Raw genomic sequence first — 23,320 nt, forward strand, 5'->3', positions numbered from 1 at the left:
TTCCTAGTCCTTCTGTGGACAGCAATAATGTTGGTAGACTTTCTTCAGTCTTCATGTTTGAGGGTTACACCTGATTGCTGAGTCCTCGAACTGTAGAGTCGAGTGTTTTGGGCATGAATTTTTTTGTTATTTTCTTTTGTTTCTTTTTGATGTATTACTCTTTTCATGATGTTACGTAAAATCTAGTGAAATCAGTGGGGGTGAGTGTAACGAGGTTAAAATGGTTTTATTTATTTCACAAGATTTTTCTGTTATTATTCATTTAAGGATGTTCTACTATTATTTACACAATTGTTTATATTCATTAAATTCATTAAAAAGGGTCTGTAAAGAGGTGATGGTTCGACCGTTTCCCCCCTCCTCTTTACAACAAAGTGGTTCGGTCCAGGCAGCTATATCCGCTGTATTGATCATTGAGCGGTCTTTTCTGCCTTTCTCCCGAACTGAGGTATGCTGTATTCCATGCTACCGATTAGTTGTTAGCATTGGTTGAAAATAAGTCACACACACGATGTTTAAGTTGTCTTTATTTATTTTATTTACAGATGTAAGATAGGTATACAATATTTGGGAATGTTATTTTTTGTTTGGCAGTGTCACTGTGATCGAGCTGAAGCTGGCGTGACGGCCTGTTTATAAAAATATATTCTCTTATGCAGGTATGCATTGACAAACCCTATTTTTGTGTTTAAGTTTATATGATCGGTTTTCATGTTTAAGTGTATGGAGTTACTGCGTTTTCTCCGTCTCTGTGCTTTTGTTTTCTTTGCTTTTTCTTTTCCATTGCTTTTCTGCCTTTCTCCCGAACTGAGTGTCACTGTGATCGAGCTGAAGCTGGCGTGACGGCCTGTTTATAAAAATATATTCTCTTATGCAGACCCAATCCGGCGCTCTCCTGTCTTCTTTTGCACTTAATCCACAACACAACGCAGACAGAAGCATACGGTTACACTTACCTTTTTTTCAAAATTAAAGATATATTTGCCTCTCTCAGGGACTGTGGTAGACGACCTTTTACGAATGAGTCATTGAACATATTTAATAAGGGGTCAACTCAGGATATTTTTTAATATAACACCGATTGTGTTTTACTGAAAGAAGAAAGTCATATACAGCGTGACTGTAAACGGTATTTTGCGAGAGGGAGGATCTTAAAAAAAAAAAAAAAAATTACAGAGCACAACTCTGTAGAAATTAAACAAAAATAATAAGAAATTATACATCCGGGTCTTCTAATAGTTTATATTTCTTCAATAAACCATGTAATCTTCTTCCACTTTTCGATTTTAAAATTCAGAATGATTTACAGTCCTAAATCCAAAATTCATTCTGAAAAACAGAAAATAATGGCTTTGTTTTAAGGCACTTACATTTATTTTTCAGTATAAATTGAATGTGTACACCTTTCATTATTATACCAAAAGTAATGTCATTTTTCGAAAAATTAAGAAATCAAATGAATTGTAATTTTAAGCCATTCGTACATGTCAAACCAAAAGGTTCTGCTCAGATCTAGGCCTATCTAAGAAGTTGGACGGGTAGATATCGTTAAACGTTTTAAAGTTCCTTAGCTTTGGGAGGTATAGGAAAGGAAAGATACATAGTTTTAAATCAATTAATATAGCTCCTGGGAAAAATTTGAGTCACATGATTTGGAAATTTATCTTGGGTTAATAAAGTTTGGAAAACTACTCAAATCCAGTCCATTTATTTTTAAAGATGGTAGATGAAGAGCTTCAGTAACATTGGGCACTGCATTTCTAACCAAGAGAGCAAAGGCCTTTGGAGTACAATTCAAAACCTTATGATTAAGCTTATAATCACATTGAAAAGTACACTTTTCACAGAAAATCCTGTGATTCATAAAATTACCTTCCTCATATAGAAAATGAACAACAGACCAGATACATAGGCTATTTCCCACCAATCTCTTATAAAAAGTGACTTGTTCCTAAATAAAATGTAGGCCTAGACTACCTATTGTTCTAAATTGGTGAATTGTGAGGGGTAGGAAAAGAGGGAGGATCAGTGTTGTTTGGCTTTGCTGTTGCTACGGCAACAGACAGAGCGCTCTGGAGAACGCTGACACGTTCCAAAACAAAGTTGATAACCTGCCGATAAATGTGTTTGAATGCGTTTAACTCGTTGGAAAAACTTTGACATTAACTTTGACACATTAAATGCTTTGAATAAATACATTTCCTAATCATAATGCGAAAGGCGCAGTCTAGAGTGTCGAGCGCCGTCGATGATGCAGTGGTGCTGCAGCTCCGCGCGCTCTGGAGAAGATATGAGCATCTCTGCATGCAGAATGACAGCTGTCCCAGTGCAGTGCTCAAACAGGACATCCTTCACCACATCGACAAACAGCAACATCTCAAAAAGGTATTTTACGAAGGGAAACGGTTAATAAACTTTGAAAATCTTTGATTAAGGCCTAACGTTACATCTTTGTACTGGTATTTAATGTGTTTTTATATTGTTCTGCTGACGAAACACTGCAAAAATGAAGACAAAAAAGTGCTCAGGGAGTTCAGTCAGATGTTTGAAGGTGCTCTTTGGCGTCGGGAATTCAAATAAATGTGAAAAAGAGAAAATCTAAGGCACTCTTCTTCAAAATTATTTAAAAAGCCTTTATTTTACTGGCTATTTCACAATAGAAAATAAAATAAAAACACCACGCGTAGCGGCGCAAACAGCCTTCTTCAGGGGGTGCTTTCCAAACAAACAATTTCCCTTTTGTGTGTGCTAATTAGAAACACCTGAGAGTTTTCACATGAAGCATGCCAAAGTAATACACATACAAAGGGAGTCCACTAGGTGGCCACATTGCGAATTAAATCCAAAAACAATTGAATACAAAAAGAATGATCACAAAAAAAGGACTGAAATCGTCATTCAACCCAGGGTACACTGTGGCATGTAAATCAGAATATTTCTCTCTGTAAAAGTAATTTTAATCGGTCACCATCCCCGATATTCTTTTTGATCATTTCTAAACCGTCAACCATTAGGCCTTCTGGATTGCTATTGTTCATATTTTGGAAGTGTTTTGCCATAGGATAATCCAAATTAGCTTTTCTAACGGCATTTTTATGCTCCGATATTCTATCTTTGAGACGTCTCTTGGTCCGGCCTACATAAAAGCATCCACATTTACATGATAACCTGTATATACAAAAGTAGTATTGCAATTAAAGGGATAGCGGAGGATTTTCCCGAATTTTAGAAAAGAACCGCCCTCTCCACTTTTTGAAAAAACGCACATACTCTCTTGCGCACAACTCTACCTGCTCCCGAGAGGGAACGCCTATTAAACGAGAGAGCATGCACGAGCTAATCATAGCTTACATTAACTTTTACTAGCAGTGATTTTAAATGGATTTCTCCAAATAGCATGCCAAACTTTACCTGTCAAGTAGAAACTTCGCGACTGAGGCATCAGTGGGAAGCCCAACCTGTGTTTTGAGCGCACGCCATCGTGTGAATCGTGTGCACGAGCACGTACGACGGCCTTACGTAAACATATCACCAGAATGATTGACACTTAGGAGGACCAATAGTCTTGATGATCCACCCGGAAAAAGAAAATCCTCCGCTATACCTTTAATGAATGCTTTTATGTTATACATCTTATTTGTATTGAAGTTACAGAACTGTTTGCATTCTTTAATATTGGAACAGTGATACTGCCAGGAAGCACGGAAGGGAGGGGGAGGGGACGGGATGGGATGAGGAGGAGAGAGGGTCGAGCTAGCCTCTGTTATGTTTGACAATACTTTGAACGTCAACAAGAAGTGACTTTGGGTGACTTTGACGTCACCCAACATCGCTTAGAGAACCTTTAAATTAAAACAGAGGTAAGACACACCCACATTTAGATTGGTCAAGCAGCATTTGCTGTTCTAAAACGGAAATTCACTTCTTGTCTTTGCAAACCAGGTACATTTGAATTGGTGTCAAATATTAGTCGTCACTAATCTGACGCAAAACTTGCGGTAACAAACTAAGTTTTTTTTCATTGCGGGTATGAATATAGAGGTATGTGAGGTTACTGAATGTATGCAAATATGGGATGCCATTCAGGTATATTTAAGTATAAATGTGTTTGAGTAGGTAATGTATACGGGGTGTGTAAATGTAGGTTATGCTCACTGATGTATAATTATGTAAGTATATATATTTTATTATATTTTATTTAATATATGTGTGTATATATGTACAATATGTATAAGCATGTATATATTAGTACTTTGCATTAACAAAGTAATTTTATTCATTCATTTTTGTTTATTTTACTTTCCTCATACTTATATGTTCATATATTTACTATATTTGAGCAGTCTGTCACATTGTAGGACTTGTACTTATAGAATTTATCTACGTTTGAGGGCTGGGGGGAGGCTTTGTTTTTGACACTTATCGTAGAACATATGGTGATTGTTTTTAATGTTTCCCTGTTTATGAAAAGCTAAATAAAAAAATAAATAAAAAAACTTGCATTAACATACCAATCCGTTTAATCTACTTGGGAAAACAATTTCAGAGTCAGTCAGAATAAAATCAAATGTTTACAATTTATTGACCAGGTAATAGAACAATAATTCAAAATCCAATTCATAAAATCATCGGTCAATCAAATATAATCAAATATAATAAAATACAACAATTCGGCAATCAAGGAATTATAGAAATATACCTGGCAACGAAAACTACACACAGCGATCGTGTGTGAAGTCTACCTACAGACTCCTCAAACCTTTTGCCAATTTTCCTTATAAACTCACATAATTCAATATGCTTACCAAATGGTGGTGTCTGTCATCATAATTAGATTTTGGTCCCCTATAGAGCTGGTAGGTCCCGCCCCTTCCGCTAACCCCACTGGACCTCTAGGTTGAAAAATCGTCAATGCAAGTGAATGTGAGAAAATAATTATTTTCTGGTCCTGTTTGAATTTTGTCATGAATGTGAACATATGTTGTCTGTGAATATTTTATATAATTTTTCGTGTGAAGAATGCTACAATTTAGCGGGTAGAAGTTTGATACGGTTAGACTTTGTGTGAGAGCACTTTGGGAAAATGTGTTATGGGGTGACGTCACATAGGCCTAGTCTCGCGACATGTAGTCTTTCTCGTTATGTCTTTTCCACAACTGCTAGCCAAAGAATCGTACAATATACTGTCAAACTCGTAACATGAAAAATTATATAAAAAATTCACAGACAACATATGTTCACATTCATGGCACAATTCAAACGGGACCAGAAAATTATTATTTTCTCACATTCACTTGCATTGACGATTTTTCAACCTAGAGGTCCAGTGGGGTTTTACGGATGGGCGGGACTTACCAGCTCTATTGAGGGGTTCACTTCTGTGGGATCAGAATTTGTAATTGAACGGATTCTTGATACCTGTAGAAGAATACTTATTTACATACAGGAGGTAGTGGAGAATCTGGGGGAGGGAACACCTTTAAATGATACCAAACATGTATAGTTACTCTTTTGTACACGCTTAACATTGCATAGGTTTTTAGTGAGCTTTAAGTGAGGAGGAGAAGAGGGGGAGAAGGGGGAGATGACGAGACTGTAAAAGTGAGGTGTGAGCTGCTGCACTGTGTGCTGCGTCTCAGATGTTGCTGTTACATATGCAAGAGAGAGTTCAAACGTTAATTCTCATGAGAGCCTTTTGTTTTCTCGAGGGGTAGCCCAGACTTGCTGGCACCCGCCTTACATACACTAGAGCTAGAAACGATCAAATTCACGACAAGAACTAGGTTTAACCATACGCTCAGGCAAGCAAACAGGAATATACCACAAAGCACACAAAACAAACCAGCGAAGACATGAGAGAAAGAGGCACAATATAAAGGGACCAGAGCACATGAGGATCAGGTGAGCAAGGACTAGACAAACAAGGGGGCGGGACAAGAGGAGCACATGGCCAACACAAACAAAGACAGAGCCATGTGCTCGGGCTCTGACAGTTTTACTTTACATTGCTTTTTGTGCGTTACAGTCAAAATAATTTTTGGTGGAATTCAGTTCAGGCGTCTTAGTATGTCACAATGCAAAAAAGAAAAAAAAAAAAAAAAAAAGACAAAGGCTGCGGAGCCCCTAAAGGGACATGGTGAGGGTAATAAAAAAATATGAGCTTCGCTCTCTTGCAAAATGTGTTCCCAGACTTCCTTTACATTAATGTTTTGTTAAAAATGTCTACTGCATGCATCTCCTTCTCACTCACTGTTTCTGTTTGTTCCTCTCCCTTCCCTGTAGATAACGCTGTCATTTCCAGATTGCAGGCCCTTAGACGCTATTCCGCCCAGCCTTCAGCCTCTGTTAATGGCTATACGAAATGAGCGTTACACACATGCACAAGAATTCCACATCTGGAGTCTGTCTCTCAAGCAAAAAGATATAGTTGAGCTGGTGAGCACTGATCACACTATACTGTAGATCCTAGTTTTGTGATTGGCAGTTATGGAAATCATTTAGTCTTGTTGGATGCTTGTTCCACAACACAAGAGAGGGAAAGAGTCCTCCAGGGAAGCCAAACCTGCTGGAATTCAAACCAAACCTTTCTGTGCTAACAAACAAATGCTTGTTTGGTCACATCACTCACAGTAAGATATGAGTCTTTTATTTCAGCAGTAAATGGTAATGAGTCATACCTGTTAACATTTTATCTTAACACCAGATCAGTTTAGCTAGCTCTGGAAAGAATTTTGAATTACACAACAATTTCAGGTTCCAGAACTCTGAATGTTTTCTGTCATCTCTGCATTTTGTTGCAAAACATTTTGGCTTTGCGTGTTAAATGTACCTGCTTACTCTCTCTCCCTTTCCATTAATCACATTCTTTTCGTCCGTGCATTTCCACATCATTATCGAAGTGAAAAATGAAACATTCGCAATGAAAAATTAAACAGAATTAAATATAAGTCGTATCACTTTCATGATACTTTTGTGATGCTATGGCATTCCTTTTCAAGCTTGAAAGCTCCAGTGCCCTTTCATTGCAACTGCATGGCAAAGAGAAATCAGTATATTATTTAAAATGTCTCCTTTTGTGTTCCACACACCAAATTGCCATGTTTGATTGAAATTTTGCATAAACTAGAAGCATCTGACATTGTTAACTGTTGTTTTGTTTTAGTGACACATCTGTTCTCTTTTGGATGAAGAAAACAGGCCTTATTATCATTATGGTGGGGCTTTTCTAGTTTTAGAGGCCTTTGGCAGCCAACTACTGGCTTGTGTTTTCAACAAGAACCACAATACCTCTGAGGCTATGGCAGGCTGTTAACCCCGTGAAAGCCTAATTAAAATCAGGGGATTTACACGGCTACTGCCAAAACTTTTGATTATTTTTCGAGCAATATAAGACTTGTAACTTCTGTAGGAACTTGAAAGAAACCTGAGAGATTACAACACATCATAAACTATAAAAAAAAAAATTCATTCAGAACTGATACAGTATGTAGTCCTATCAACAAACACTTAGTTTGAAGCCAACATGCATTGTCATACAATTTTTCATCCTTGTTTTGGGCCTGAAATAGCCTAGCATATAATGTAGATCAGGCTGCGTCATTGTCCTGTAGATTTTGAGTTCCAACTTGGGACTTGAAGACTTAGTTTAGATGTTTTCATGTTTTCATATTACGGCTACTTAGACCTTTATTATCCTGTGGTCCACACCCATTTTCATTCCCTTCCAGGGGCAGCATGTTCACACTTTAACTCATATAAATCGGAAAAATCTGTTCTATTAAAGGGTGAGATTTACTTCCAGAACAGCTTTGATGCTGCGAAAATCACTGCCATATTTTTCCAGACCTGCAGACAAAGAATGTAAGGAAAACAATATGGTGGAGAAGCATGCAATTGAAGTTCTGCACTTAAATGCTGTTAGGACAACCCTGACATATACATTTGGCACATACACAGATTATATGTGCCGGTCAGACGGTTATAACAATAAGTGCTTCTATAAGACGTCCTTATTTTTAAGATGTTGATGAGATTCTGGGAGATTTATTTCTGCTGTAGATCATCACTAACCTATGGAATGATGTTCAAGGGGAGCTTTATATGTAGGGTAAGAATGACATCTCAATGGAATTACTCTTTCTCACAGTTAGAAAGAGATTACACACAGCCGCTTTGTCAAGAACTGCAGCTTTGATCTCTGTAATACTAAGCTATTTATTTTAGTAAACCAGTTTGAGTGACATCTTCCCAGCTGCTTAGCAGTGTTTGTGAGTGCACAAACCAGCCTTTAATCTCTTGGACTGTGGTGGAAATTGTGCTATTATGTGGTCTTTCTGTTGTATAATAATCAGTTGTATATTAAAAGAAGTATGAAACAAAGTAGCACAGATTAAATTGACCACATTTGTATATTCTGAAGAAAAAGTGAGTGTTGTCTGCCTGTGCAAAACTCACTATCACAATGCTAAAGTGTTATGGGTGGTTGTCGGGGCATTGTTGTAACGTCGAGTTGACAGTGTGTGCGCGACATAATAGTAATTGTAAAATCCATGATTGTAAATTTACGACATGGAAAATTGTGCATTTCACCAACCCAGCTGTTTGTTCTGACAGTGTCTTCTTTTGGAGAAAAGGGGGAGGACAGTTTATCCCTTCAGCTCACTGGAGCTGCTTGATTGCAAACTGACTGAATGGTCTCTGGAAAGATTGGGCAAGGCTTCAGGCATCAGCTACCTCACCACACTCTGCCTGGACTACACATGGTGAGAGGACATCTGATTGTGTTTTGTGTGAATGTCCTCAAATGTACTTTGTCATTCCAGTTTGCCAATCACAGTGTACATCAGAGATGGGCAACTTAGATCCTGGAGGGTCAGAGTTTATCTTCATCTCTAATAAACACACCTGAAAAATCTTATGGGTGCTGAGTGCTTGGCTGAACCCGAAATCACCCCCTAAACCCTCATTCACTATTCCCTACGTTAGTCCACTAATACTGTTTACTTGAAGGAGTGAATGAAAATGAGTGAGCAAATTCCGACAGCTGTTGAGAGTACATCGGTTGTACACTCGTTATTGCGGTGTAATGTGGGATTGAATGAGTGCACTCAATAACGTCCACTATGGTTTCGGACACTATTACAAATGGCCGTCCCCTCAAATAGCGCCCTATTTGAGGCCATCTCAATTTTAAGTATCATTTGAAGGCATTCCTTTATTCCGCATTCCTTCATTTGGCTTATTTTGAAGGATGCATCAAGTATATCCATCGCATCCTCCAATCACCTCCAATCCTTTCTACACATTCCAAATTTCCAAAAAAGAATTATCAGAAAGTGAATCAGCTGGTTGTAATAACTTGTACAGCCTTAATAGAAAGTCAGTTAATATAAAGCTTTTTAATATAAAGTATTTTTCAAATGATCATTTTAATAGTAATTTCGCGCCGTAATTTTGCGCAGCTGCCAGAAACATTTATGACATAGTACATTTAATTATGACATTTAACACATACTAGACCGTCTCATTCTATTGTTTAATGTTGAATAATACTCTAGTCTACAAGCCTTTGAAGTACTAGACTAGGAAGGACGCAGCCTCACTAGAATGCAGCCTTCCGTTTGAGAACCACCCTATTGGTGCGTCCCATTTGCTCACCTGTCTAATAAAGTAACTTACATGCAACACTCTTGACAGAGACGCCACTCTCTGTCAAGTCGAAGTTAGTCTCGGACGTGGAGCTCTCGACATCTCGAAAACGCCACGCTGATATTGATCCTCGTTTTAATTCTCCTTTTGTCCCAAAGTCATCTTGCCATGGCCCATAATGTTTAAACAAAGCAATAATAGCATGAGCGTGCCGCTAGGCGTAACCCAGTTGTCCACGTCTGTCGCCATGGTTACTATGGCAGTACGAGCGGAAACCAGGGGGGCAGTGTTTCGGAAAACATTGAAGCTTCCCCGGGCGCCGCCATTGATTAGCGGACCCCCACCTGCTGTTAGCATTCCATTGACTCCCATTCATTTTGGCGTCACTTTGACAGCGAATAACTTTACATCTGAGGCGTTTAAAGACTCCATTTGTCCATTATTTATTTCTAAAGAAACATGAAAATGTATAAAAGGCTCCATTACCTTGTATCTTACGTTATGGCCCCGTAGATGCAGTTTTTGTAAAAATAGGCTAACGATTGCGTCATAACCACGTGACTCTCTGTCGCACAGTAGAGAGATTACCGTATGGACGGGAGGAGAAGCTCGCGGGCAATCGGGGGGACGTGGAGGCAAAATGACAAAATAATTCATCAGAATACTTAGCAAAAGTTTCTCCTGCTCCTAGCTCGTGGACACCTCCTACTCACACTCTCCGTCTCTGCAAGTTTCGGAAGGGAATGATTCAGATTTCTCTTGGCACAGCTACTAGAAGACAGACGGGTTGCTCACGTCACATCTACGTCGTCAAGCTCAGTTTGAGTCTGCGCAGTACGCTCAGCCATCAGGAAGTGAGAGCTTCTATTTGACTTTACTTTTCTCCGTTGAAACCTATGAGGTCGCTGTGTCCAGTTTATATACTGTCTATGGCGAAAACCGAGGGTAACGCGGATATGACGCCATTGACTGGCGGCTCCCTCACACCTGCTCACACGTCCCGTGCTGCGTTCCAGTCCACTTTTAGACACGCACTTGCGAACTTCCCTAAGCACTTCCCCTCGGGGGAATCCCTGCCGCCATTTTAAAGTGCGTTCCACTTCGTGAAGTGGACGAGGGACAGACCCTCGTTCCCTCGATTTTGACAGAGGGAGCGAGTCTACTTCATATGTACACTTCAGGCACCTATATGTCCCACAATGCAGTACGATTGTGACGTCACCACATATCTCGTCTAATCACAACCACAACAGACAATTCTATGATATATTAATTATATATTTTTTTATTTAAAACAACCCAAACACACCTATAAACATTTGGCTGCTTCATTAAACAAATTCTTAAAGGAATTTTTTTTTTTCATAATAAATCAGCTCCATAGCTTAGCTCAAGGGCTTAGGATGTTCCAATTCATCCCATTGCAATTTCCGCCAGTAGTGGGCACTCGTGCATCGTAAGCAATGACGTACATCCGAGTGAACGAGACGGAGGGAAGTTAGCGAGTGAAGGGCATGACAATTTTGGACTGGAACGCAGCCCTGGTTCATTGGTTAAAATCGCAATTGTCTTACGATTTACAAATAGTTGGAAACATCCATCAACTAAACAAAATGTATAAAACTGGCCTAGTGGTTTTTGGATATTTTACTGCAAAAATCTATCTTACATTCAACTGCTGTACTTTTTCATTGGTTTTCTAGGTAAACGTGCTAGACGGACGTGTTTGACTGTTACGCTCATGTCTTATGATTTTTGCAGCGTCTCGCGCATGACATGCCAGAAAAACGTGTTTCTAGACCTTGCATACCCCCCCATTCCACCACCCTGTGTCCCACGTTTTTAAACACGAAAACATGTTCTGTGTGAATGGAACCTTTCAATGCTATTCTACTGATTGAGTTACAGTTCTTTGGAAAATGTTTTAGCCTTTTGTTTCAATGGTTTTAGTATGTATTTTTTCCTATTTCAATATTTTTATAAGTCATCTTCAATGTGTTTTTAAAGGTTTAATAATGACCTCTCCTCTCTGGTTGCATGTTTCTCTCTCAGCGTAGGACAGGAGGGATTAAAAGGTTTGCTGAGTGGAGGTTTGGGGACCAGTCAGATATGTTCCTTGAGTTTATGTTATTGTGGTTTGGGTTCATGGAGCGGAACTCTGCTAGCTTCACTTCTCACCAACAGTTCTGTGAGGTACGTACTGTTATGACCACTGATTCTTATGTTTCCCATTAACCTGTGACTCTCTGCTGTGACTCCTGGGATCCATTAGCTTCTGCTGAAATATTTCATCACATATTAAGTCATGAATGTGAGCTTCAGCTGATGACTTCTTACTGGGCCACAGGGGTTGGGAATTACAGTAGGAGAAAGGCTATTTTGACAACCCAATAGAATTTTCAGACTTTTTGTGTAGTCACTATGACTATGATCGAGTACAGAATCTCGATCATCAACATTAAACAGCATATACATCAAAACTGCCTAATAATTAAATGCTGACCCAGGACTAGATATAGGATTGTGAAGCTTTGGAGGTGTTGATGGACTCAATCTACTCCATCTATGTTTTTATCATCGTTCTGAATCCGATCCAGATGTAGTCTTTGACAAAAACGTGATTTTTCTCAGCTTTTTGCTTGAAATGTTGCTTTTTTTAGTGAAACTTTCCCACATTCAAGTGTTGTCAAGTGTTTTGTTTTGTTTTAAAGCAGAGGGCCTGTTCTTTCTTTTGATAAAATGCATGTCCAGATATTCATACAACAAAATATTCTGGGGGCTGTGAAACGTTTGTGAAAATGATAAAAAATGATCAAAAATGCTGGTGCTGGCAGGCAACTTTTTTCAAAAATGCTGGCAGGGATATAGTTAATATGATGTAGCATTGCATGTAGTCCACTCAAATATAATTTTTAAGATATATTTTTGGCATTTCTGCAATGTTTGGAGAGAGACAGGAAATGACTGAAGAAGAGATAGAAGAATGAAATTGGGAAATGACCACAAGTGAGAACTCAAACGCTGGCAAGAAGCACTGTTGTGGAAATGAGTCTTGAAATGAGACTGAAATGCATTGGTCCAGGGTCTCTTGTAACACTGGTCCAAAGATTCAACCTTGCACTAGCAGCTGCCATCTCAAGTCGTTCTGAAAGACCTCAGGCAAGGGAGATTGAGCTAACCAAACTTGGTGCCTGGATTGCACTAGAGTACCAAAGTAGTTGATGCAATGACACGCATAGCCTGCACCTCAAGTTCAGTAAAGCTGGCGCTACACTAACAGATTTGATTTGAATGGGAGGTCACACTAAAGGCCCCAATATACTTCAAGCAAAATCAAACAACAAACTGGTGTGATGTCTTTTCGAACAAAATCAAGTTTCAAAACAGCTTGCCAAAGCAAACTTTCTGGAAAAGTTCACTCCAACTGGTAAACACCCATCACTGACATCGCTGAGGCTCCGCTTTCTTTGACATGGAAATCTTTTCCGGTTAATTTCTTCTGTTTAGTCAATCGAGGTCAGACGTCCGCAAGTAAAAAATGAACACTCTGGAGAGCTGCTTTGTAGTAGAAATTGAAGTTGCAATTATAATTGAAAGAGACACTGACATTTGTTTTCTCATGTTTAATTAAAAGCTGCTGTAAAGCTGCTTGCTTTGAAGCGATCTATTGTATAAAGTTCTATATAAATACATAGCATTACTTGATAGCAGTGCAGAATTGCACGGCTCATGCAAACATATCCAGCATCTCCATGAGGTGTTCAATACTGAGGCAGGAAGGGCACTGATTATGTCCACCCATGCTATCCATCACACTAAGGCATGTAGACCTTCTAACTGTATCCACATTGAGCTTCAGTACTCACCTAAGAACAGTCCCAGTGAGGTCAAAATGAAAGGGATACAGAATGTGTGTGTTCACAAAGTTGATATTTGCAGTCCGGCAGAAATGTGGAAGTCATCTCAAACCACTTGGCCATCCTGGGTATGCCTTTTGGAGAACAAGCCGCTTGTAAATCAGCACGTTCCAAAGAAGAAATGTTCATAAAAAAAAAAAAAAAAACGCTCATAAAAATGCTTTCCAGGCATGGACAATTGCAGATTCCAGAGGGAAAAAAATGCACTGTACAAGGCTTAATTTGAAGCTATTTTCAGATGAAAACTGCATAGAGTATCATAACTAATCAATTTCATCAACCGAGAATGAAGAAGAGATTGAGTTGACATGTTTGGGGGGTTTTATAGCTCAAGAAATATCTTGCATCACAGAGTGATGCATTAACTCTTTAATTGGCTTCTTTTTAAAATGGGAATGCAGGTATTTCCTCTAGTCACTCTGACAGTCTGTAATAAAAGGAAATAGATGTTATATACAGTGTCTCATCATAAATATCACTCTGTCTTAAGAAAATAAAAATATAAACTAGTTTATATTGGCCTTTCATCATAATTTACTGATAAACAGGAGACTGGCTTGTCTGTGTATTGAACAAAGACTTCTGACATCTATTTTTAAAATTGAACACATATCAGGGTCTATAGTTTAATGTAAAATTAGGTAAATGCATCGACTGTTTGAATTTTTTTTTTCTTCATTTAATTAATCAGTCAGTCTCATAAAGTAGGCTTACTTTGTCAGCCCTAAATGCATTAATTGGTTGATCCTCGCCTTTAGGGAGCTCTACATCAATGGGAATGAGCTGCAATGTGGCGGTGCCATTGAGCTGCTGAGACCTGTGGCTGAAAACAACCGAAAAATGGCCACATCCATCACAGGTGTGTATGTGAGTTTATCAACTCTCACCTAATTCATTCAATAGTACAGATGTATTTCGTCAGTGGTGGAATATCTGAGAAGTGAAAGGCTATATTCTGGTGATTGTCCGATTGGACGACGTCTGTTGGTGCAGTGTGAATTGGTCTTAAAAAGATCAAGATAAGACTTCAAGATAAGGTTTCTCTGTTTTTCTAAACCTCAGAGTTCTGCATGAGTGGGACACATACATGCAGTGTGTCATGTTATGCAATGGAATGTGTCAAGTAACTAAATTATTAGAATGATCTCCTCATCATTCTTTTTTCTCAACTTACTAGTAGAGAGTAAAGGGTGTAAAGTAACCTCATTTTGTGCAAAGTGATGTCATTCACTGGTTTCCTCCTTTCAGGCGAGACAGAGTTGATCTCCCAAATGAGCAATACGTCTTCCAGGCAAGAGAAAGCAAAGAACAAAGGTACTACTAATTTTCTCTTCCTCAGAAAAACATATCAGGAGCCTCATAAAGCCTGAAACATAGTGTAACGAGGTATGTTGTTATGTGAAGAAGGAGGCGGGAACCGGCGAACATTCAACATATTTTAATGATAAAAATAAACCAAATACAAAATGAAAGTAAAAGCCAGCAGCCCCTCACGGACGACTGCTGGCCACACAAAACAGACACAAAACATCAACTAAAACACAGGCCTGTTCCTCTCTCGCTCTTCACTGTCGTCGCTCCTCCTTTATATGCTTCCGCTCCTCCGTGAGAGATGCGAGACCGGTGCGTCGCGCACGTGTCGCTCATTATCAATCACGCCACCGGCCTCGCGCCGTCCTCCCACGGCCCTCGACCTCGTCGTGCTCGCCACACATAGATATTAGATTATTTAGCTATGTCCAAACATAAACATATTCATACAGCTTTAAAATAATAATAAAACAAAAACCAAACTAAACTGTCTCCACATATTCACAGAGTTATCACTAAGAGCTCTGGTGGGATCTTGGTTTCTGGTGGGATCTTGGTTAAACAGCACAACAGCCCTATTGAAACCACCTGAACAAATATTCTCGCTTAGGACTCCTGTTACAGCACCTTGACAACACAACACATCCACAGACAATGTGGAGGAGAAACAGGAAATATTAAAGCTGCAAGCAGCATTTATCGGGGTTCAAGCAGTTAAGGCCTTTAAGGACTTTAAGCACAAAAGCATCAAAAGTTGTTAAGTTTTACACCACGTTATTACAGAGCCATAAAACTCATTAGCGCCAACTAGTGGCTGATTTCTTTCAAAACTCTTACAGACCTCTAGGGCCATGAGTCGAACATGCCCATCGAGTTTCGTTCCGATTGGCCTCCGTTAATCTTGTCTAATAGGTGCTCAAATTTCATTGGTCGATGGCGGCCATGTTTTTCGAGATACGCCAACGTCCTCATAGACATACATGGCACCTTGGACCAAGACACTGCATACCAATTTTCAAGTCAATTGGACTAACGGTCAGGTGGTTATAGCCTGTTTTATGTTTGGAACATGTTTTGTTCCTCGCGGAGTACCTCTGGAATGCTTCTGCGGAGGTTAATTGTTTTATCCGCAGCAATAAAGTTTGTCGGCGTCCAAATGGATCGCGCTCTGGATCACTAACAGGAATTATTCTCGTCATGTATACACTTAACTTGATGAAAAGCGGGATTGACGCACTGCAAGCAGAGAGATGATTTCTGGCTGCCTCCGCAAAAATTGTCTTCGGCGGACAGCCCGCTGTCTTTGGAACGATTTTAGTACTTTTGCGGCAGACAAACACAAATGTGTTTCTCTTTCTGGATCTTTTCTTTGAAAACAAAACCAAAGGTTAAAAAAAAAAAAAGAACAAATGTGAAGCGAGCAATTCTATCCATTTTGACGCCTTTTCATTCATAGCGGTTACCAAGCAACACGATTACACACCAGCTGCAACTTGATGACACAAGCATACTGCGGTTCGGATACAAATAATATGTGAACAAAAGTCCATCGGGGGCAGGGGGGGAGCAATCGAACTCGGGTTAGGAACAGGCAATCGAACCAAGTGTGAAAGCGCCCTTAGTCTAGTTTTAGTCAATGAAAATTGTATTTTAGTCTCTTTTTAGAAATGCAATTCTATTTAACCCAGTCAATATAGTGTATCACTATGGAAAAATAGCGAAAATAGTGAACAGAAAAGTAACACTCGTCTCATTCGTGGAGGTTGAAAAACAAGTTCTTTCTGACATCCAAGATTTACTGTATTAATTTAAATGCAAAAGAAAAGGCATGAGAGTCAGTTGTTTTTGTCAATTTTAAGTTTTAATTTAAAATATTTGTCATTTTAATATAACTATATGGCTAAATATTTTACCACTTGCTAATAAATCTAGATAGAAGTAGTGCATTGAATACATTGTTTAAATTGTGCTTAAATGTGAATTACGACCATTAAAGAGTATGTGTGTACAAACAGAATCGTAATGGTGACAAAACTTTTTTAAAATAAAAGTATTTGATAACTTCTGGATTTGAAATAAAAATAGTGAGTATGTGTTTGTGGTTCAGCCGTGGATCAGTTACGCACTGCAAACGCAGCATATGTGAAAGCACTATAGCGAGTGCTGCTCCTGCACCGCATATGCACTGCACACGGAGTATGGGCCCTATCTTGCACCCAGCGCAATTGACTTTGTACACCGACGCATGTATCATTCCTATTTTGCACCCGCGCACAGCGGACTTTTCCCTCCACAGACGCACGTCGGTTAACTAAGAAATACACTTGCGCTCCCAGGGGCGGTTCAGCGCAAAGAGGCGGCGTGTTCCGGCGCAAACGTTCCCTCATGCTATTTTGCACGTTTAGAAAACAATTCCGCCACTAACTGAAAAAATCTAGTTTAAAGTCAGTGGCGCGTTGCACATGTTATTCTTATGCTATTTTAAGGGCGCATGCTTGGCCATAATCAATGTAGCGTGTGCACAACGCGCATACACTTTGATTCTCTCACACAGAAGCAGCCGTTTTCATTTTTGCAAATCATACATTACGATAGATAGATAGATAGATAGATAGATAGATAGATAGATAGATAGATAGATAATTATAAAAGCATACTTCTAGTTTACACATTTACCCAAATTATCATACGCCTGTTTAACCGAAGTTAATTTGGGTGTGTTTCTCCATCCCCAATGTCACTTCTCTGTGTTTTACGGCCCTGACGAGAACGTCGGTCTCCTCGGCTGTGAACCGCTCCTGGCGCGCGTCTGGCAAATCCACCGTTATAATAGGAATCCGCTATAGAATAAGCGTGTCTGCTCTTAAAGGGAATGTGAGATGACGCTCTGATTGGTTTATTTCACGTTACGCCCAAACCACACCTATGAATAATGAAGCTACTTCAGACCAACCCATTTTAGATTTGCGTTGAGCGCAAGAGTCATTTATCCCGCCGGTATAATAGCAACAGCGCCCAAGACCCGGCCACAAAGTTACTTGCGTTTCGCGCTTGATACTTGCGTTTCAGATCGTTAAAATCGGGCCCTATGTGTGAAACGGGCGTCAGACTTAACTTTGTTTGTTGTCGTTTACGTTAACTCACCGCAGCTGCATCTTCGAAATAATGCCGCTAGTGGGGCTTGAGGAAGTGACGTCGTCTGCGCAGTGCGCCCTGATGCAGCCCCTGAAGTGAGACACGGGAAACAGAAATACTGCAAAATAATAATAATAATAATAATAATGTGACTAAACAAGACGAAATAGCGTCATAACATTTCATCTCGTTTTGGTCAACGAAAATGAAGAGACATTTTAACATAGTTTTTATTTTGTAAACCACATTTAGTCTCGTTTTTATTCGTCAACAAAATTGCATTATACATTTAATTATAGTTATTGTCACATGACCAGCATTTACGTTGCGTCTCGTTTTCGTCACGTGGTTCGTTGACGACAATATTTAGTTATAATTTTTGTTGACGAAAGAAATACTAGTAATCCGATATCGGATCTGACTCAAAAGACAATGTGATTCATCATTCCTTCCAATTAACCACCTTATCTTTGTATAGTAAAATAGTATGTTCAACAACATGAATAACGACGTAGCTGACCAGAGTTCGTGAATCAAATGATTCAGTTTAAAGAGTTGTTCAGACTTCTCTCGATCAGTTCAAGTCTCTCCATTTCAGATGTAAAAAAAAAAATTTTTATTTCACAAATTAAAAGTCCTGTGAGTCCGAAAAACAAAAGAAAATTGTAATTATCCTACCAGTTGATGGTTTCAAATTATGGTTCAAAGTGGAAACCGGTCCATGGGCACTGGTCAGCTAGCCATTTGTGCATATTTAATTGTATTCAATAGGCAGGCGATTCACCTCCACAGGATTATTTATGGCACAAAACAGGATACACTTGCCGATCACGTTCACATAGGAAAAAAAACAGAGAACAAGAAAACGCAGCCTTGGAAAACACAAGGCAAACGTACAATAATTCATTTCTGATTCAACATTTCAGTAACAAATCATATACATGCGCAGTTCAAATGACACATTAATCGAACTTTTCGACAGTTATTTAACACAGACACTCATTAATCACTCAATGGGTCTCATTCATGAAACATTCGTAAATATACGAGTAAATATGTGAGTGATTTAAAGTGGTAAAGGCGACATTCCCGAAAATTCTTCTCCTGATTCAGAAATACTTCGTAAACGTCAGATGTGATAGTGAAATGTGTGTGTGTGTGTTAATGAATTCCAATCAGTTGTAAATGGGACGCGTGTGCACGCTCATTCTCTAAATTACCATAAATCCCACCCATTAAAACCGACTGAAAACTATAGGCTATATGGGCATCATATTATGACACCAAACGAAGGATTTCAACTTGTCTTCTCAAAAACGAATTAAGAAGAGAAATTTCTCAGATGCAGAAATTGAAGTTTATTATCAGAAGTTCATTCAAAACGCCACATTTTGTTTTCAAGCGTACACAGTGGCGTATCAGGCCTAAAAAAAAGGAAGCTTGGCAGCATAGATGCAGTTAATGGAGTTTCATCTGTTAATCGAACAGTCCCAGAAGTGAAAAGAAAATGGTTTGACATGAAGCTTGACTGCATTATTTGTGACTTGCGGACTTGTAAAAGAATAAACAGCTTGAATAAAAAAATAAAATAAAAAAAACTTGCGGACTTTTGTTCCGTTTGCAGATGGCTCTCGTAATTACTGGCTGTCGTAATAAAAGTAAAAAGAAAAACCGTATGTAATTACTATATATAATATTTGGTAACACTTTACAATACGGGTGCACTAATAACCATTAATTCATGCTTAACTAATGCACAGATAATCATGTGTTAATGTATGACTCATGAAGAACTAAACCATTAATTAATGATTACTGCATCATGAAGATTCTAAATGATTAATATAAAGTAATATATGAATTGTTATTAATTAAATGTGTCATAATGTATTAATTCATTAATAACTTATTTTATTAACTAAAAGTCTAAATCAATGCGTTAATTACCACAATTGGTCAAGGCAATGTACTTCAACTTCCAGTTGTCTACTTTAATTAGCCTAATCATTAACTAATGATTTGCAAATGTATCATTATGTTATGACTTTACTTGTTGAGGCACATGACTATTAACTAATTGTTAAGTAATATGCCATTTTGGTTTGGACATCCACACTAAGCCATGGATTTCAATTTCCAACCATGTACAACCAAGATTTCACTGAGTCCGATGAACTTTGTTGTTCATGGCACAGGACTATGTCAGGTTAACATACACTGAGCACATGCGGTTGAGCTCTGCTATTTCATAACACTGTCTAGACTGGACAAAGACAATAGAACGTCCATTATAGTCAGTGATACTACACTGGATGCGTCGAGACACTACACGACAAAACCCAGTCAGTAAACCGATGCCACACTCTATTACTGACGTACTCTGAGCTCTTGTGCTAGTTCTGTTATGAAGGACAAATGGACTTGTGATGGTCTGTCATGTCCAGGTGTAGACAGCTGGTCTCGTCCAGTTTAAACACAGTGTAACAGCTTCAGGAGTTCAGATTCTGGTGTGCTGATATTTGTGTGTAGCCCAACTTACCCATCCTTCACACACATTCACCGACATTACATTCACTGCATGTGCAAACTGTCAAAACCCATAAATGGCATATTACTTAACAATTAGTTAATAGTCATGTGCCTCAACAAGTAAAGTCATAACATAATGATGCATTTGCAAATCATTAGTTAATGATTAATTAAAGCAGACAACTGGAAGTTGAAGTACATTGCTTTGACCAACTGTGGTAATTAACGCATTCATTTACACTTTTAGTTAATAAAATAAGTTATTAATTAATTAATACATAGACACATTTAATTAATAACAATTCATATATTACTTAATCTATTAATCATTTAGAATATTTATTAGTTGCTGATGCAGTAATCATTAATTAATGGTTTAGTTCTACATGAGTCATACATTAACACATGATTATCTGTGCATTAGTTAAATATGAATTAATGCAGATTAGTGCACCCGTATTGTAAAGTGTTACCTAATATTTTTTCAAAAAGCTGTGTAAATATGTACCCGATTAAGGTGAATTAAAATGCAGCCTTATTAATGAGCAAAACGTTCGGATGTTAAGCGCACTATTTACGCGTGGCTGGGAGCAGGTGTAGATTTCTTTCGTACCAACTAACGTTTGGAAAATACGAACATTTTAATGAATCCGAAAATTTACGTCAGAACCACTTTACACACGATTTACACAAAAATTCGTTCTGCTCGTGTTTCATGAATAAGACCCATTGTCTCAACTCATGACACAATGCTCATTGTTATACGTGATAGCTTTAGCCTACGGCTAATTAGTTCAGCTCGCGCTGTGCGGCCTACACTCAGCCATGGGCGAGGCTAGCCCCTTTTTAGGGGTGCTTCAGCACCCCTAAAAAGGAGTTCAGCACCCCTAAAACTTGGAGTAAGAAATGTTGTTATTCTAAAAAAATATATATATATTTTTGTCTTTGACAAGGTTAAATAATGTTCTTCATCTTCAGTCCGCAGCAGCGCCAAGCAGAGCGCAGGTCAGAAACAGAGGCGCGCGCATGTGTGTGTTTGTTCATCTGAGCCTCATTGGTCTTTCACTTCTCGTCAATGTCAGAATATTTGAGATGACCAACAAATCAAAGTAGGCGGGCTTTATGTTCACAGAAGCTGCTGAGCGCGAATTTTACATGGAATTTTAGCAGCACGACTGACGCTTCAGTTTACGGTCAAGTGCGAGTTAAGAAGATGTAAGTAGCTAAACTAAACATTTTATATTTGACAGTGTTTTAGGTCATAAATGTTAAACGAATGACAAAAATAATTAGAAAACGAATCAACTTTTGTCTAATTTCGCCATTTTGAGCTGAAAATAGGCCTATATAACGTGTAATTATGTCATTGTGAGGGGACAAGAAACATTAACAAAGCTGTTTTCATAGGCACAAGATTAATAATGCATGTGTACATGTTGAGAATTAATAATACAATTTGTAGCCTTCAGTAAATTAAAAAAGTTCAGCTTTAGGAGGGGAAGAGACAGGGCAAGATCAGGAGACTGAGAGAAAAAGACAGAGTTATGGAGATGAGGAGAGAGCAGGTTTTAAATCTATTTCTTATCCTTTTTTGGCCTTCAAACGTCTTGAAATGTACATATCAGAGAAATAAAAATGTTAAACCCCATAACAACCTCAAATTTATGACCTCTTTGATTATAAAGCCCTGTCTACGGCCATGTATTAGGCCTAGATCAATAATAAATGTGTACATATTGTGAATGAATTTAATAAACTTAGTTACCTAGCTTTCCTGGTAGCTTTGTCTGAGAAAATGATTCATAAATCAACCTATCAGTTGACCCTATGTTTACTTTCTTCACTGACAGACAAAAATGAAAAGCCTATATCGTTCAAAGCTCAGCTTTAGGAGGGGAAAAGACAGAGCAAGATAAAAACAAAGAGAAAAAGAGTGTGATGTTGATGAAGTGTGGAAAATAAACAGCTACCCGCACATGGTTTTAAAGCTATTGTTATCCATTTTTTTTGGCCTTCAAAACATCTTAAAATGCACATATGTAGACCAGAGAAATCAAAATTTTCTCGGGGGAGCATGCCCCCGAACCCCCCTAAATACCTCACATTTGGTACCTCAGTGATTATAAAACCCTGCCATATGCATGTTACTGGATGAATGAATGAAACTAGTTAATAATGCGCATTAGACCACAAACTAACTTGTTTTTGAATCATACCCTCATTGGGGGCTGAGCCCCCCTAAAATGAAAATCCTAGAATCGCCCCTGCACTCAGCTCATATCAAATCATTTCTGAAATTGACATATCTTTCATAAGATAACATATGATAAAAAAATGTCACTCACCAAAACGAGATTGCATCACATATTCAATTAAAAAAAGACTATTCAATAAAGATTACCGCTCTGGGATCCACTAAATCTTTACTCCGATTTCCACTTCACCTCTCTCTGACGACAACACTCCAGGCTGAAGCATCCAAAGTTTACAAGTGCACACAATCACAGTTCTCGATAGATTATGATTATCATTTAGTGCAAGGAGTTTCTGGAGAAATGCTCCGTGTCTCATTTGATCTGTTCTCATCTGATTCTCTGTTTATGCTGACAGTGGCAGCGCCTGCGCGACCTGTGGGCGGGCCTTATGAATATGCCGCTTCTGTTGGCTCTCAGAGGTGTCAGTCACAGCAGCACAATCAGTGATTGGATGAATCGTGTGTTATTGCCCAGTGGTGTAATCGAGTGCATCAAGTAAAGGAAAAAAAAAAGAACTGATTGAAA

The 23,320-nt window shown here is 38.6% G+C and overlaps 1 protein-coding gene across 1 annotated transcript in view; it reads left to right on the plus strand.

Moving 5' to 3' along the window:
• The first annotated feature begins 2,043 nt into the window (after positions 1–2,043).
• Positions 2,044–23,320, plus strand: part of LOC311290281 (uncharacterized protein) — a 36,676-nt gene continuing 15,399 nt past the window's right edge. Inside the window, exons 1-6 of the mRNA XM_084408677.1 lie at positions 2,044–2,385; positions 6,283–6,435; positions 8,614–8,762; positions 11,701–11,841; positions 14,324–14,424; positions 14,814–14,879. Of these exons, the coding sequence (XP_084264803.1) occupies positions 2,212–2,385; positions 6,283–6,435; positions 8,614–8,762; positions 11,701–11,841; positions 14,324–14,424; positions 14,814–14,879 (784 nt within the window). The 5' untranslated portion in view covers positions 2,044–2,211. The remainder of the gene's footprint in view (positions 2,386–6,282; positions 6,436–8,613; positions 8,763–11,700; positions 11,842–14,323; positions 14,425–14,813; positions 14,880–23,320) is intronic.

The sequence above is a fragment of the Rutilus rutilus genome (genome assembly GCF_951802725.1).
Source record: "Rutilus rutilus genome assembly, chromosome: 5".
NCBI lineage: Eukaryota > Metazoa > Chordata > Actinopteri > Cypriniformes > Leuciscidae > Rutilus > Rutilus rutilus.